Source organism: Amblyomma mixtum, chromosome 3 (assembly GCF_055824585.1).
Source record: "Amblyomma mixtum isolate Tamu chromosome 3, ASM5582458v1, whole genome shotgun sequence".
NCBI classification, from domain to species: domain Eukaryota; kingdom Metazoa; phylum Arthropoda; class Arachnida; order Ixodida; family Ixodidae; genus Amblyomma; species Amblyomma mixtum.
Window position 1 is genome coordinate 49,753,458 of NC_143014.1, and position 18,272 is coordinate 49,771,729.

The 18,272-nt window shown below is 51.8% G+C and overlaps 1 protein-coding gene across 1 annotated transcript in view; it reads right to left on the minus strand.

The window, feature by feature from the left end:
* Nucleotides 1-18,272, minus strand: part of LOC149350153 (uncharacterized) — a 120,080-nt gene that overhangs the window by 60,820 nt on the left and 40,988 nt on the right. The window contains exon 2 of the mRNA XM_089579120.1: nt 9,069-9,122. Coding sequence (XP_089435246.1) covers nt 9,069-9,122 — 54 coding nt within the window. The remainder of the gene's footprint in view (nt 1-9,068; nt 9,123-18,272) is intronic.

Here is an 18,272-nt window from a genome sequence, read left to right on the forward strand (position 1 = left end):
CGAAATAACTAGCATTTCAAAGCATAACACCGGACAGCTTGCATAGAGCTTGCTCAAAACGAATTGTTGGGCTTCCAATTCCACAGCGCGAAAAAAGGACCAAGACGACAGAGGAGCGCCACAAAGCGCTTTGTGGTGTTCCTCTGTCGTCTTGGTCCGTTTTTTCGTGCAGTGGAATTGGAAGCTTGCCTAGCGCTGCAGTGGCTGCGGATAACTTAGTTCGTCAAGATGAATTTGGCTCATTTCGAAAAAAAGAAAATTACCGTCACGTCGATAGTTGCAGTTCTTCACCGCAGAACGTCACTTCATCTAGTTGCGCCCGAATTCTTGTGCCGGACTGAAATGAGGGTTCCTCGTTTAAGCCAACCTCACCCGTCACTCAATACGGAACGAGCACACGTCCTTCGCAAAGTTCAAACTAACGCTCTCCGCACTCCACTAATGCTCTACAACTTCGGATGGCGCGACACAGCTTACTGTCCCAACTGTCCTGAGATCAAGGCAGACAAGGAACACATTCTCTACCCATGTAACACTGCCATTACCTCTCATTATTTCCCTTACCCTCCCCCCCATTCATGGAGTGCTTGGCTTCACTCGGGCTCGGCAGATTATCAGTGGGCCTTGGCGGAGCAAGAGCTCTTCACTGGGCCTTAGTGCTAGTCTAAATAAAGTTTTTTTCCTCCCTTCCTTCGTTTACGCTTAAACATGCATTCCTGATTCTATTTCGGATAAACCACTCGTGTGCGTAGATTTGCAGGTGTGCGCTAACTTCACACCAAGGGACTGGACACGGAGAACGAAGCGACAAGGTACAATTGAGCGCGAACTTTCCACTGATGTTTATTTTTGCACTGAGTTGTTTTGTGTCGTTTTTCCAACGTGTCTCGCTCAGAATTTAACACACTCCTGCAAATCAGTATGCAGAACCAACGGCCCCTTTTCAAGCCTAACCTGTAGTACACACTCACCGACGAATTCCGCACAGGCCGCAGTGGCCACTCGTCAGAGCAGGCGGAGAGCGAATAAAAGATGGAAAGGCGGGGAGGTTATCAGATCTGTCTGGCTACCCTGCATCGTCATGGGGCGGAAGGCGCAAAGAAACGCCCACTGTGCACATAAGCGTGGGATGTACCGCGGCGCACATTGAAAGCAGTTGAGGCAGGCCAGCGAATAAGAAGAATAAAAGAAGCAAACGATAGGAACGAACATCAAGCCACAAGAAGCGCGATGAAGATGTTAATATTGCTGCCACGACAGTGCGTAGAACGAGGCGCCGGAGCGTCAACAAGTTTCATTTTTTGGCGCGCTAGTTGGCACATAGTTCGACCATCATATATGGCTGTAAACGAAGCGGGGACAAAGAAGAGAAAACTGGCGAGACAAACATGGCACAGTCTTCCCAACTTTTGTGCAGACTATAATCGTGCAAGTAAATGTAGACGCAACAAGCTCATGGCTGCAACTATCTTCACTGAGCGAGTTTTGCAAAACAATTGATACCGATAATCTCACTCGAAGCAATGATGGTCGGAGAAATGAAAGTTGGAAATCTGAGCTGTGTTTATCTAACCAGTTTCTTTTTTTGTGTGTGTCCCGGCCGGCTCCTTTTGCCACCGTCGGCAACACAGGCAGACCGCAAAACAGAAGGTTCTAACCGCGCACTTTATGGATGGAAACATCTGCATCGCGGTACGTTATATTATCTAAAAAAGGTTTGCTATTTTTTGTCTACCTAGCAGAACTTCCTCACTCGGCCAGTTTGATAATTCGCCACAACCCCAAGCCAGCCTCTGCCATCGTCTCGGGCGTGGTAGATGGCGCGGGCCGTACTAGTGCTGTTCGTGCGCCGAAAAGGGCCAAAACTGACAGTCTTTCCACCCCAAAAAATTGGACGGGGCACTTAAGCTCCGCCTTAAGGGTTGTTCCTTTCGCGACCAATCACGGATTTAACTGCCACTTGGCACGGTGGGCATTTGCTCTCAATCCGGTGGGCAGGTTGCGACGGCGCCAAAAGGTCACGTGACGCTGGTGGCCCACCTAGGTTGGTTGTGTAGTGACTTTTCGTGGATTTTCGCTCACGGTGAACGACATCGACGACGACGCCGGCTTTTCTGCGACACAGGCTCCATAACGTTAGCGTCTCAAAAGAGGCGCGCCCGAAGCAACGTCCAATCGTTGCAATGGTATCGCCATGTATGCAGTTCTAAGAGCATGCGAATAATCTCTCCAAGAGTGAACTGCCGACAACAGTGTATAAGAGCAGTCGCCTGTAGAACCTTTTTTTCTTCAGTGGTCAGAAATTACCCTTGGTGTGGGAATGAATATTTCACAGAACGCCGCGTTATTGTGGTCCAGTAAGGCTGTGCTTGTGCCTGATGACGAGCCCATAATTACATTGAATGCGACGATTCGCTTACATACAGCTCAGATCGAGGTGTTTCGCAGTGCGGTATCTTTTGAAGAGAGGAGGCGGGGAGCCCTGAAGACGCGCGGCCACCACTGGAGAAGCGGCAGCTGACCTCGACGCCGTGCTCTACAGGCTTGTAAAACCGCTTCGGCAGCAGCCGCAGAGTAACAGGCCAGTCTTTCTCGGAGTCCTGCGGGAGATTAGGGTCAATTCTTCTCGCGTCAGAGACGCAATAGCGCGCTCTGCGGCGGCGGGAGGGCCGGAACAATGGCGAGCCGATCCGCCGCGGGGCCCAGTTGTGCGGGGGATGCGTCGAATGCAATCTGTCACAGTAATGTGCGCCAGCGCAGAGCGGCGGCCCTATGCTAACGCAGCATTACGCCTGGTCGAGCTGCGAGATGTCACCGGGCGCAGTGTTTACGATCGGACCATGATGACGGCCGGGGAGCACTTCCTGGGCGCCGTGACGAAGCACGCGAAAGGGGGCCAGCCGCGCTTGAACGGCCGCTGATCAGCGCCGCTTGCGCAAATGAGCGTCCCGCGGGGCCGCCCGCATTTCGCTGCGCGCGCTTTCGCGAGCCACTCGTCCGCGCCCGGACCACAACGCAGAGCAGCACGCGGGCAAATACCGTTGCCCCGTGGGAATGCCTGGACGACTTGCGTTGGTGCCAGTCCCGATATTCACAAACACAGGTATACCACCAAGCTGTGTTGAACAACGCAAGCTGCGCTTGCCATCAGTACAAGGGAGATAATGCCCTCCTCGCCAGGGCAGTGTGTCCCCTCTTCAGGGGAGGGAACGTCTGGCATTCGGTTCCGGTCATTGTTGTACAGCTTCCGCTTCGGTGCGAGTAGAATGCAGTAGCTGCAATATCGAACAGCTTACCGACGCAATTTTGAAATCATGTGCGCTCTTTGAATAGTCCTCCTGGGCCACAAGCCCATTTGCTATAACGACAGTTAACGTGCCTGCCACACTGCACTGCCCTCCTGACAACAAGGGATGCGCTGAAGTAACCGCCCCTCGCCGACTGCGCCGGGGACCCGGCCCTTCCGGCACCACGCTTCCTCGTCGTCGCGCGCAGCGGCTCCGGCGCTGGGCGCGCACTCGGGACTTGCCAGTCATGTTCCGCTCCAAGTCGATGCCGTAGACCGCGGCGGCGGAATTGTATGCTAATTCCGGGCAGGTGTAACGACGGTAAGCACTGTCTCAACGACTGAGAAACTGGGTCGCTTGCGGGCTCAGGAAGGGAGAGCGCGGCCTTTCGCCTTCGGCGCCAGGGGCGCCCAAGCGGATCCGTGTGCGCCCAGCGCCGCCGCAGCGACGCAGCGCGTCACCTTCGCCGCGGGCCTGCCGGGCGTGACGGGCACGCGCGCTGCTTGCGGCGGCACGGGATGAGACTGCGGCGTCACTGACGGACGGTCTACTTCCAGACGTTGCGAAAACACCGGGAGCTTTGCACCGAAGTACTGTCGGGCCGGAACGTGACGCGAGCGATTTATATGAACCGCTACGCCGCGCACCCCTGCCGCGTTTCTATACGTCCACCGGACATGCGACCAACTGGCGCGATCCGCGTTTTCGCATGTTAAGCAACTAGTTACGCGATGATGTTACGCAACAGACTGGAGTTGTAAACGCGTAAAAGCGCGTTAGTCGTTTTTTTTTTGTTTGTTTCCAGGCATGACAACCTCCACTATGAAGCCGAAGGGTCTTTTGTTGGGATGTGGGCAGAATGTGTTGGCAGTTCAACCCCAGCGCGAGCAGAGAGGTCCTGTAAAATGGACGTTTAGTGTTTCACGGACACGAAAAGCACATTCCTTCACAGTCGTGCTTGGAACCCGTCCATTCTGCCATCCAAGGTGACGCGGAGTAGCATTATCACGCAGAGCTCTGTTATGAACTAATTTGTCATATGCAGTTCTGCATGCAGCTGTTCCCACGTTACACTCGAGGACAGGCTTTGCATGCAGTATTGGGTACTGAATAAAGCGTTGTTGCCAGTCGGTAGCAAGAGTTCACTTCCACACTTGTTCAGTAGTGCGCGGCTCTGCTTCCGCGCTCGAGTGCTGCCAGCAGCCACGTATACACGCTCCTTTTTCATAACAGCGGCTATGACGTCATGCTCCTGCGAGCAATATACGGGATTCAAGGGCATTTTCGTCTGTTCGCAGAAACCCCCCTACTCCACCGCCACCGGCAGTGATTCCGCTGCTGTTCTATTTCCCGATCCAATAAGTTTCGCATTTCGCCACTTGCAGGAGTGCGACTGTGGGGCTATATTCAGGACCGGCTAGTCGATGCCACAGATAAGAATGTAGCAGGTATGAGCGGTCTTACCAGTGAATTAGAATTTATTACTTTTTTGTTTCTTGATCCTGTGTACTGCACTTGCAGAGCCGCAAGTAGATTTAAACCACCATCTCTTCCGCAGCAGAAGAAAGGCCAAGTAGTTTGAGCTAGAACCGCGGTGGCTAGAACCCATGTTTTTAATATGTGTGTTTTTAAAGACAAGAGCAGCGTGACAGTTTGTGTGTGCGCGTGTGCGCGCGTGTGTGTGTACACACACACACACACGCGCGCGCGCGCGTGTGCGTGTGTCCATAGAACGCCATCGCCCATTCGGTTCTACGCCTCGCTAGTCGGTAAATTGGTTTTTAAGGAAAGGAAATGTATCTCTCTCTCATATCTCGGTGGACACCTAAACCTCGCCGGAAGGGAAGGGAGGAGGATGAGAGTGAGCGAAGACACCGTATTCACTAGACGCGCCTTTGTTCATTCTAAACCATCGTGCTGGCATGGCGGAGTGGATAGCATGCTCGTCTCGCACGCCGAAGACCGGGGTTCGATTCCCGAGCTCGACCGATTTCCTACTCGGTTTTATTTATTTACATGGCCTGACTAGAAAAGTTAATTAGGCTAATTGAGTAATTAAGCAATTCACGAAGCTCAGTCCCACTTACTTGGACCATCACTATACGATCCCTACTAGCCAAAGTACAATTGGCCCCGTTTGAAATTCGCGCACTGTGACGTCACGACAGTTTCGACCAATTGAAAAGCGTGACATTTCTGTCGACAACTGCTGCTTACAACGATGAGACATTAAAGGCTTTCGCCTTAAAATGGCGGCACCCATTGAAGCAGGACCTCTCGCCTCGGACTGAATTTGTGGTTGTTACTACCGTTTTCAGTGCGTTTACTTGCCATATATGGGGCACAGGGCTCTCGCTTCGTCTCATCACGCTTATAATAAAATGTTTGAGCGATAAATTTGTTTTTTTTTGTTTAGAGTGACTATTCTGCCGCTTTTAGTCCTAAACGGAAGCGTCGATTTGTTGCCAAGTGCTTCCCGCTGTAATCACCAGACGGCGCCACAAAGCTGAGCTAATCGTTGCGGCTTAGTTTGCATGCACTGAACTAAAAGACAAAGTACGAGCGTAACGTCATGACAAATGCTTACGTTTAGCGTACGTGAGCTTCCAATAGGTTATGAAACATGGACGGCGTCGATTTACACGTTGTTCGAATCATATCTGTGTACTCCGCGAGCAGATGACACGCAGACAGCTTGGTGCGGAGGAACACGTTTAACGCGCTCTCTTGATTGGCTGAGGAGGTCTCTGCCTTTCTTAGAGTTGCAGGCTAGTTATAGGATGGAGTATAAAAGTGTCTAACCACCGCTTACGTTAACGGTTATGAAGGCGGAAACTTGGGCTAGTTGGAAAGCGTTTGGAATCATATTTGCTAGCGCTTAGTGAACACACGAGACAAGAACACATACACAGAACAGACGCTCTGTCCTGTGCATTTGTGTTCTTGACTCGTGTGTTCACTAAGCGCTAGCAAATATGATTCCATACGTTAACGGACAAAGGGAAAGCGAAGGCCGCTCCCTGCTGCTGCTGCTGGCTCGCATTTCAGTCACCCCTGAAGAAGGGACCGAATTACGGGCCCAGGCACCACTGCGGACAGGCTGGCGAACGCACTTGGCTCCAGCAGGCTAAACGGGCAGCCATGCTGGGACGCGGTGGAGGTGACGAAGAGATGGTTGGAGCTCTGGTGGCACACACGCGTCAATATCACATGAGCGCCGGGAACAGTCACCACCTGCAATACTTTGGAAGTGCATTCCTTTTCTTTTTTCATTTTTTCTACTTTCTGACAGATCCGGGTGACCCTGTCGATCTTCCGTTGCAAAGAGAAAGACCACGAACACATCATCATCATCAGCCTTGGGGTAAGAAAGGCGACAAATTCCGAACGCACTCTCGTTCCGTCTGGACCCCCGAGGAGAGCGGATGCCTTCTGCTGCAGCTCCTCCCGCGAAGTATTCGCGCCTCTCGACGTCGCCGCCTTCGTCTAGTGTTCCTATACATCCTCCCGCAGTGTGCAGAGTTGCGCAACTGTTTCCCCGCGCCGCCCGTATCACTATTCGAGAAGCGGCGATCACATGGTCCCTCTGACGTCAAATGTTGTAGTTAATGTCGGCTCACACCCAAGTATGAGACGGAGGGGTCCAGCTGCTCCCATCTTGAGCACGGTCTGGTTTGTTAAGCTAGTGAGAGGGTATTGTGAAGCCCCCACCGGGAGGAGAAGGGGTGCTTCAAACTGCCTTTTCGTTGGGCTCCTGCCACACGAGAAGCGGCTTTCCCGCAGAGCTTGTAACAAAATAGTGGCAAGAGCACTACCGTCGTGCCTCAGCCCTCGCCGCGCCTTGTTACTCGTGCTCCCTGTCCTGCGGACTTCGAGTGCGAGGATCCCCGCGTGCGTCCCGCGCCGCTTTCGCGCCGTAACTAGGGCTATTTGTTTCAAAGGGCTTCTCCACCGGCTGTCGGCCGCTCAGGCGGCCGTGTCCCTACTTCAAGTAGGCCTTCCAGGCCGTCGGCCGCGTAGTCTCCTGCGCCTACAGCGAGGACTTCTTCTGGCCGTCGTCGTTAGCTGCAGCAGCGTCGGCAGCGGCCCCTGTTCCGGCGTTCCTGCTGCCCTTCGTACACCCCACGTGCGTGGGGCATCTTCACGCTGCTAGCTATGGCGGTTTTCTGCGATCCCGCCACGGTGCTGACCTGCTCCAGCATCCAGCGGCCCTGTCAGGCTCGCTTGCAGCGCTGCCCCGCCGCGCTGCCGCTCTGCAGCAGTAACCAGCAGTCCCCTGAAGCTACCACGTGATTGATTCCTTCGATGTAGCGGCTATAGTAGGATACAACCTAAAAAAAAAAAACTGCAATTGCTAACACTGGGACGCGGTCCGTGGCGTTCTGTATTACTCCGCTGGAAAATCAGTAAGGAAAGTTAAAATATTCGTAAATTATTTCTAGTAATGCATAAAGAAAAACGTTTACTGAGAAAGACGAGGAAACGCAATGCGATGGTGTTGATGCCATCAGCAGAAAGCTGGTTCGGGCTAGTGCCTCTAAACGAATGCCGCGTAGAGCGCCTACTCTTCATTCTTGCATTTTAACTACAGAAAAAGTGCGGATTGATCAATGGAAGCTTATTGCTGCTAGGCGATCCCGGCAGCGATTCCTGAAACTCCGCCATAAATGGTGGCGACTGTGGGAGTACTGGGTACAGTACACCGGCCTCTAGCATGTCGCCTCCATCGTAATGCGACCGCCGAGGTCGGGATTAAAAGCACCGGTGAAATCTTCGGGCCAATTGATGCTTGTAATGGTAAACTGCTGCTGGCGGCAGTCACGTGAAACAAGTAAGGGTGGATTTTTTTTTTTTTTTTTTTTGGGGGGGGGGGGGGGGATGGGGGGTTAACGTGTCCGCAGCTGGCGTATCGTAGACCAGGGGTAGACGCCTTCCTCTTGCAGTGAACCCTACCTGGAGGATGATGACGACGGTTATGATGATCACAGTTGCGTCGTTACCGCTTCTCCCATAATCGTATTCTTTTTTGAGTGTCGCCGCAGAGGCCGTGTCCTCGGTTCGTGTACTTGTTTGTTTTGCTGCCCTTTGACGCAAAACCCATACGTTGTCGAGGGGCAGCCGTGTTTCCCTATCTTTTTACCGGTTCCTAGTTTCGGCTACCGTGCTGCGTTTTACTGTCGAGTACGTCAACACGACACGTCTAAGCGATGGGGGAAACCAAGAGCGCTGTTGGGCGGAGCGCGGGAAAACGCTAGCAGTGCCGCTTGTCGACCCCGCGATATTCAGCTCAGCGCCCAAAATACAACGCCTACTCTCAAGAAGGAAGACTATTCGCATACGTTCGGGGTTGCATTCCCAACGCGGGCTCCTAGCAACGAAGGCGATTTATCATTAAACTAATGAGCTGTGTCATAGTATGAAGGTGAAACGCGTGTGCTTTGTGGCGCACTATAAACGTGCACCTGACTGCGACCTGTGCCCGACATGGCCGCGCACTGCAGCGCAGCCGTGTGAGCCCCTTGTAGGCAACGCGGCTGCTTTGACCGCCGCATCTGTCGCGCCCTTCTTGGCGGCTGGCCGTTGGCACGCGGGAGGGTCGCGACCCCTCCCGAAAGGAGACGGGCCCGGGGACCTTTTGGCCTCGGTGACTGTCACGACCCGCCCATTCGGTGCATGCGAAGGGCGGCCGGCGCGAACCGCCCTTGTCGTGGCGGCACCGGCTCGCCCGGCTCGGACCACCGCGGTCGAGGGTAGGTGAGAATAGAGGAAGAGGGTATTTACTCGGTTCGGCCACCATTCCTTTGGCATGCAAGGCTCGCTCAAGCCTATTTCCATCTGCAAAGACAAGACAAAGGGAACGCTCGTGAGATGACGCTGCAAGTTGAAAGAAAAATAAAAAAAATAAGACAGCGATAGAAAGAGGAGCAGGCACAGAGAAATCACGCTCCCCTGCCCAGTTTTACCACCTTGGACGCTAAGGCGACATGCCACCTGTTCGCCCAAACATGTGCGTGTGGCAAGTTTGTGTTCACTGCGTCCGCTGGCATCGCATAGAGTATACGCGGCTTTGGTATACGCCATGCATGCGAAGAGACGCGGCGGAATGTCTCCAATGGAGAGGCTCAACGTGTGATGAACATCAACAAGAGCTCTGTCAAATAACACACGGTAGCTGTTTTACGTTCCCTTCTCTTTTGCTTTCTTCTTTTTTTTTTTCTTTTCGCTAGAGCCTCGCATTGCCCTTTTGTAGGTATACCGATCGTCAATAACAAGACGTGATGAGAAAAACTTCAGTGTGACCGGAATTAAACATACGGGTGCCGTCCTCAGCCTTCGGCGGAAACATGCGGGATAACGGTGTGAAATGGTCGCGGAAAACAACCTCTCCCATCTCCGAGGAGCAGAGGTTCAGCTTAAGATGCGGGGAGTGGGGAGGAGGTCTACACCTCGTCAGGCTGCACTCGTCGTCCGGCAGAGGCACTGCGCTGGTGATACGATCTAAGCATTCGCCGCAGGCGCTCTTACCGCGGGACAGTTCGATACGCATAACTTTGAAGCTAGCATCACGGTGGGTAAACGACATAAAAGGAACAATCTTGTTCCGTTTGGGTCCCGCAAGACACTTCTCATCTCAGTTACGATTTTTTTTCCAATGATTATTATTCTACCACTACAAAGTCCTCAGAAGGTGATAATCATCATTTTCAGAGCTGTAGGTGTTACATGAATGGCTCGCAGCAATTCAGCGGGCCCCGGGGAACGCGCCTAAGGAAGTATTACGCGTGAGCATTGCGCTAATGCGGATTACCTCGGTTCCTATGAGGGAACCATGAGTTATCGATGAATTAAAGAGAAGCACCATCACATCCACGTTATGCTAGATAGTAAACCCATATTCAAAGGCAAAAGTTTGTTAGCGACGCTAACATTTTCGGAATCGGTGTGTCACCGTTCAATTGGCAACAGTTAACATTTGGTCCATTTTGTGCAGCTAGTCCGCGTTGTATGAAATACCAAATCGAAGGCTTCGAGCAAGCTCCGAGGCCCGGATGCAGTAGACGATTTTTTGTTCAACAAATACCTCTTACCCAGCAAATATTCGTCCCGTAATACTTGTCAGTAAGTGAGACATCCCGAATTGTTAGACGTTGGCTGGAGGATGCACATCTACTCCCCCTTTTCCTTCACACAGCTTCATTACAAAGGAGCCGTACATTCTGACTGGAAAGCGTGGCTACTGAGAGCATGTTGACGCCAAACTGTGTTCAAGCGTCAAGTTGCAATGAGTAAACGGCGTGCAAACAGTATGTCGAACGAATTTGCGGCACGAGGCGTTGAAGGTTTAACGACAGGATGTCTGCAGAAGTCGAGCCACTCGCCACTTTGTCCGACCATTAGGCCTCGCATACAGTGTGGCGGCATTTAATAATATCCAAACTACTCTCTTTTTTCAAAGCTATGCAAACGCATGACAACATTGGCCGCTTACGTACCATAAAACCCAACACAAAAACTATGTGCACAGATTCCATCTGTGTTGTTGCCCTCTGCTGACAGAGCTTACAGCAAAAATGGTTATTGTCGCTGAAACCATATTGCTTAAAATTCTTCAAGCTTTTCAATAACGGTTTTGCATTACTGGCAATGTTAATAATACGGAATTAGAGAAAAATGATAATGTAAGAACAACTCATTTCTCAAAACTCTCGCATAGGGCGCCTTCTGCGACAAATACATAGACCCCCCTACCGCCACTACCTCGCAGCCTTCCGCCTTGTTGCGTAACCAAGCGCATCGCGTGCCCCGGCATCGACGTCACGTAGCGCGGTCACATGCTAATGCCGGTGCGCGATGCCGTGTCGAGTCGGAGCTTATACGATCTATCTGGTCGGCTGACTGATAAGCGCGGCTCCCCAGCGCGTTGGTCACGTGAGAGAGGGTTCCCGCGGTAGGCTTTGTGCTGTCGATTTCTGATGCGGTGATGTCAGCGGTAATTCTCGTGGCGAATGTTTGAAAACACACGCTTATAATACGAAGCTTACAAGGCGGGCAACCGATGATCAATGAGTGTTTTCTCCTCCTTAGAAGCGTATTATTGTTCCATGGACAGGACCTCAGAGAGAAGTTAATGCATCCTAGCTAATTACCCAATTACCCACGCTTTTGTGATAATCATCCCTGTACCTAATCAGCTGCAACATGGTTGAACGAAAACATGTCTGCTGCGAACAGCTCAGGTTAATGGAGACGCCCAGTTCGCTTACGCGATGTTTAAACATGTACTCTCGTATTAAGCCTCAAAGCAGGCATTCAGTATTACTGACCAAAGGCGCAACCATTTAAAAAATAATATAATTGCTGTTTCAACCTTGCGAAATGTATCCCGTCGTTCTCGTATGCGCATTAAAACAACCCCTCGACTAAAAACTCATTGACTCATGTTGCACCGTTAGCAAAACTAGGGCCTTTCATTTCACTTTTTTGGAATAAAAGAGTTAGCAAGTAATGCCACTAACTTGTTTGACCCATAACAGACCTGCAACACGTGCGGTATATCGGACATGCGGTTAACTCTAGTTCGGTGAAAAGACGTGTTTCCCTTCCCTGTTTATCGTATCAGTCTGTGCTTCCCGCAGCTTTCCGCAAAATTCCCAGTTACAACCAAGATATATGAATGAAGCCAACAGCCACCGAAACCAACGGGCATAGGCAATTTTGTTTTTGTTTTTTTTGTAATTTGTGGTGTTCATCAATGAGAGAATAATACTGTGATTTATCTGTCGCTGCAAGACAATCATAAAGCAGAAGAAAAAACAACCAAATGCCGTTGGTGTGATTTCAATCCACGACCTCCGAATTTCGCGTCCGGTGCTCTACCAACTGAGCTACGGCAACGGCTGTCCAGTCTTCTGCTTTCGGGGGTATTTATGTTTGCGCCTAGCCAAACCTTCAGAGCGTTCACCAGCGCCGCCCTCGTCCATAGCGGCAGACGTAGTACGTCCTGTATTAGCCCGTGTGTGACCTGGAACGTCATTCAACAGTGAGGCCGGAAGCTGTGCGAGAACCCTATTATGCTTCGTGTGGCATCAAGACTGCCAGAACCGAGACCTCCCTCAATTCTCTTAGCAGTACTATTGTTGGGTTTGTTCCCCTCCCTTCCCCCGTTACGAGATATTTACCCCCCCCCCTCCCCCCGCCACTCCGGTTTAAAGCAATCTGCACCTCTTACTTGTGTCTGACGATTAAACGGCTTTTAAAAAGGATTCGGAGAGAGGGAGAAATGTGAGGGCGCCTTGCACTAGTATAATAGTGGCGTTTAATTCGAATCCCAGCGGACTTAACGTAAATGACCCACTTCGTCTTCTTTTGAGTGGCAATTTTCACAGTAATCAGTGTTAACCTTCAGTCATCTCCTGACTCGAAAAATAGTTGTCATAGAATTGCAGATCGCCCTTTCCAGACTCAGCATTGTCAACTTTCGCTGCACGCAAAAACGGATGGTGTACATGCGCCGCGACGGCAGTCATTATGTGTAGATTGTGCAATTAATTAATCAATCAATCAATCAATCAATCAATCAATCAATCAATCAATCAAAACTTTTTTTTTAATGCCCCAGGCGTTCAGTGACAGCGGAGCGCCCTTTCGACCGTGGCTCCCAAGCCCTGCCACGGCTGTCAGAGCTCCGATGGCTGCATTTCCCCCTGGGGCAAATATGCGGTCCGTGCATCCCCCCGGACATGCGCCGCATGCCTGCGTTTTTTTCCGCTTCGCGGATGAGGGTGCCGCGTTTTCGCTCTCCGTAGGGCGTGTTTACTTTCGTCGTCGCCGGCAGACTCTCCCTTTTTCTCGCCGCCACCAAAATAGGCCTATCAAGGACGCGTGCAGCCACGGCGGTGCAGCCCCGCCAAGGCGCGCATCATTTATGCGCTCGGGCGCGTCGGCAAATCTGGGTGATACACTTTCGTTGCCACCTCGGCTGCCCGTCTCTCACCGTGGGCGCGCCTGGCCCAGTTTGGGCGTCTGCCACGTTCCGCCGAGGCATTCAAGCGCGAAGGGGCGAAATCTCGGAGAGGAAGAGCCCTTCCTACGCGTCAGCTGAGCGCCTCTTCCTGGTGGCGCGCCAGCTGAGCACTCTGGCGTAATCCGTGCACGAAGCCGGAACCGCGGCTGCGACATGATGTCCCTCTGGAGGAAATCACCTGCCGGGACTCTCTTGGCGCTCAAATGTAACGGTTTCTTTGACGATGCGCTCTACCCGTTCTATTCCCCCAACTGACGATCAATTTCACTTCGTCGCCATCCTCATCTGAGGGGGCAGGCGCGTGTCATATGCGCGTTGCCAGCAGAGGCGGAACGCGTCTCAGAAACCGCGCGAAAAGCAGCGCTGCAGGAAGAGTACGAGGTGGTGTGCACGTGTTTTCACCCCTGAGTTCAAGCTTGTGAAGCTGAAGCGTTCATCCACTGCATTGGTTATTCGCTCGACAGTCTTCGAAGTTACTCGTTATGCTCCACCAGCGAATCATCCCCCGCGCCGTGAACATGCACAGGCAAGTAAACTTAAGTTCTAAAAAGCCAAGACAACCGCCACGAATGTGGGAAATCCCGAAGCTGCACGTTGGGGCTGTGAGGGATGCCGCAATTTCGCCTTCATGTTAATGCTTCCGTCGCGGCTGGAATCCGATCCCTAGACCTTGCGCTCAGCAGCCGAACTCCAATACCACCGAGGAACAGCGGTGTGTGTACGCAAGAATGTTCAACGCGATTACGCAAAAGCATGCGAGCAATGGACATAACAGCATGGCTTCCACACTGCAAACGGGGCTATTGAAAACGAAAAGTACGGTTGAGGAGTAGGAACACGGGTCACTGTGAGGGATTAGTCCAGAATTCCTACTTAGCGAATCTATTGGGTGAGTTAACGCTGCTATGCGACGGTTAAGTGGCGAAGGGCGGGTGATAAACTCAAGCAGAATCGCCGCTGGACGGAAAGGATAAAAAATGGTACTCGCCAAGCACTCAGAATCAAACCCGCACCATTCCCACCTATCGACAAAACTACTCGGACAAAAATATACGAAGTAATTTCAGCAGCGTTTGTTTGGGTCCTTGTTGGCTCATTATCTGAAAACGGGATTTTGTAGCGCAACACTTTAACACACGCCTGCCCCGTCTCCTTTTGTGTTCGTGTGTCGAAGTGTTGACATACGAAGTAACTTTCCTTCAAATCATTTGGCTTACCAACACTAGTGTATTACCTATACAGACTTCCCAGGAAAGTTCACCGGATACACATGACCGTGCAGATCATCTAAAAATGCTAGCCGCTTATCGGATATGTTCAGGGCACATGTTGCTTTGCATTTGCAGAGGAAAGTTTTCATTGACCTGTGCGAGAAAAGCCCTTTTTGTCAGCCCGAGTGATGATGAACGTCCTCAGCAAACCCGGAGCGAGTGCAAAGGTCGCCACTCGTTCATTTCCACCGAAGCAACAGCCGCCGCGGCAGGGAGTCGTTGCTTGGGGCTGACGGCCGCGCGGAGGGAATCGGCGATGAGCCTACGCCGCATCTGCCGGGCCCAGCGTCCGGCAATCGTTTCAGGCGGCTCGGCGTCCGCTGTCTCAAAACAGGAAGACGCGGCTGCACGGTGGGCGACCACTGGTCGGCAAGAAGCGCCGCGGCTCCGCAGGCGTTCTGCTTCCTGCTCTGCCCTTGGGCGGCTGGGCCCTCCTCACCGAAAGCACGCCCGGTCTGAGACAGTCGCCTACGTAGGTGGCCATCGGCCACGTCTCACAGGCGCGCTGTTTTCTAAACCCTCAAGGCAGGAATATCTTTCCCCGCTTGGACAGCCGTCATTTGGGGAAAATGCTCACATACCTTCAGCATCACAGTTTCTTTCCGATACTCGTATATTGTTTGAACACTATTTTCTAAAATGGTGTATCGCGTAACCTTAGCGTCCTGCCGAGGTGGGAATAGACGAGAGAAAGGGTGCTTTTATTCTAAGAACAGATGCAACGACACTGTCGCATTGTTATTGTTCCCTCTTTGTCTTTTGTCCATCATTCGCACCGCGATTATTTGTTTCGCCATGCAATCTGCCATCTTCTATTGTTCGCTTTCTTTTAAAACAGGAAAGGAGCAAGCCTTGACTAGCGCATCTCCAAGAAAGGAAGAGAGAAAGATTATCTGACGGGCGCGAGTTTCGCGTTTGACGACGACGTCACCAATGCAGCGTGTCATGGTGTCGTCCACACCCGGCCTCATTATTCTATACTGCGGCATGAAAACACTAGTCGGATACAACTCAAGATTGTAGTGGCAAATGCGCCTCGGAGGAGATCGTCCAGCCAATGGCATCAATTAATTGTCACGACATCGTGCTTAACCCCCTTGCACCTGGCAGCGTAGCAATGCAAGGGGCTGGCAGGTGCTAGGTGATTAATGCTACTGCCACACGAACACTTCCAAAGGCTAGTGAGTCGAAAGCTTTCGAGATTATCAACCGCTATCGAACTCGAAGGAGTTCGTACACGCTGCTATACACGGCAAACTCGATCGCCGTCGAGAGATTCCATCATCTCGCAACAACGTGTTGTGGCGCCACCATCACCACCAATAATTTCGCAGGCATGCCAGCAAACAACCAAAAAGTTTCACCTGAAAAGGTTAAAACAAAATGTTTATTCGTTACAGTAATATTAGGCACTCTTGAAATAAAAGCTGATGTTGGTTGTTTTTGTATTGCTGGCCGCACTGGTATTATGCGTGCTGCAGTGTTTTGTCTCCTGGCCGGTACTTTTTTTCTGCGAAATAAGCTGCATATTTTGAAGTTCCATACTTTTCAGAGATGATACTGGTCTGACATTGTTTCCCAGCGCGTTGCTGCGAGCGCTCCGCGTCCGAGAGCACATGCAGCAGCCGATCGAAGGCCCCCGAAATCTCGATGGAGTTCCGCGCTCCTCCGTTGACTCGATAATTTGACGGCCATCGGAGCCGCCCGTAAAGATAGGAAGCGGGCAGAGTGGGCGGGGGAACAAACACGGGTTAATGACATCGTAGTCGAAATCAAGAGGAAGGAATGGGCTTGGTCAGGGCATGTAATGCGAAGGCAATATAACCGCTGGTTTTCAAGGGTGGCGGAGTGGATTCCAAGAGACTGCAAGCGTAGCAGGGGGCGCCAGAAAGTTAGGTGGGCGCATGAGGTCAAGAAGTTTGCGGGGATACGGTGACCGCAACTGTCAAAGGACAGGGTTAATTGGAGAGACATGGGAGAGGCATTTTGCCCTGCAGTGGGCGTAATCAGGCTGATGATGATGTTGGAGCCGCCCGTGTAGCAGCGCTCAATTGGCCTTTGAGTCGATAAACTGCCGGTTCGAGGGCCTTCGAAGTGACCGCGCGGCAAGGTTATAATTACGGATTAGCGGATTAACCGCAACATCCTGACAATCTGTCGACGTCATTGGCTGGAGGGCCTCCTATGAGGGGTGTTTCCCTCTCATTTTTGGCTTTTATCCGGCTATAGCGCACCTGTGGCGGAAGGGCACAGCCGCTGAGGAAGATGGTATGCTGTAAAGCGACCTTCGTCTGGACAAGACGGCGCTCCAAGCTTTCATTTAAATGCAGCACCTTTCCTATTCGATCGCTCTGCGAAAAGGTTACAAATAGGCAGAGGTTATACTGAGCTTTCATCGCACAGGGGAGCTGCTGTCAGTCATGCTGGATGCACACCATCCACTCTAAACACGAATACTCCCATGTGGGAGTCAAAAAGGGAGTAAGCTGCCTCTCTAGCGCACTCCCTTTTATTAAAAGGGTGTGCGCTAGAGGCAAGCTTACTCTGTTCTCACTCCCTTGTGTTTAGAGTGTACCCGCATTCATCTCCGGTGCCCACTAGAATTACGAAGTGAAGCAATGCGGACTGCCATCCCAGAGGACTGAAGTCAGGTACGTCGAAGGTTCCGAGTAACGTCGTGCAAAGTACTACGCGTCGAAGTACAAGTTAACGTACGTGCGGGCATGGGGTGCGGGCAGAGTCGGTCGGCAAACACGGGGAGACGTCGCAGAAGGGTGGCGCTTCAGGGACGCCGCCGGAAGGCTAGGACACAGCAACGGCAACGCGTCCAGCGCAGGTCCGAACTTCTGTTTTTCATGGGCGCATTTGTCGCGCAGCAACAGGAGCCCGCGAAACGCCTACGTTCCTCCTGCCATGGAGCACTTTCCAGCTACGGACTGAAATAATGCAATGTCATTATTCTAAATCCGGGATGATTTGTAATGCAATCCCATTCCTTTCGAGAAATTCCCAACGGAAATGCAGTTTTTCCACCAATGGACAACTCGAACCGTGCAGCGCAAAAACGATCCTGCGGATTTCCCCGCTACAGATTGCGCAATATAATTTGACAACTGCTGCCACTGCAGCCGAGTACACCGCTAGCGTTCTTTTTTTTTTTTTTTCCCCGTATCACTAATTTCACGGCGGTCACAGTTATTCTCGCATATATAATTTAAAATGCCACAAGAAACTTTTTCTTGCGTTTCATGTCGGCTTGACTGCAGGCGAGAGGAGCCGCACGCCATTCGCGTGAGAACATCATGCGTAACATTGGTTGGTTTGGTTGGTTTATGGGGTTTAACGTCCCAAAGCGACTAAGGCTATGACAGACGCCGTAGTGGAGGGCTCCGGAAATTTCGACCACCTGGGGTTCTTTAACGTGCACTGACATCGCACAGTACACGGGCCTCGAATTTCTCCTCCAAAGAAATTCAACCGCCGCGGCCGGGATCGAACCCCCGTCTTTCGGGACAGCAGCCGAGCACCATAGCCACTGAGCCACCGCGGCGGCTCATGCGTAACATTGCATCCACACATCACAGACAGTTCAGGATGGTATAAGCGGTTAGTGTCTTCAACGTGAGAAGAGCGCCGCGGCTACGAGAAGGCAAAAAATGAAAGCATTCATAACGTGCCCCATTCTATGTG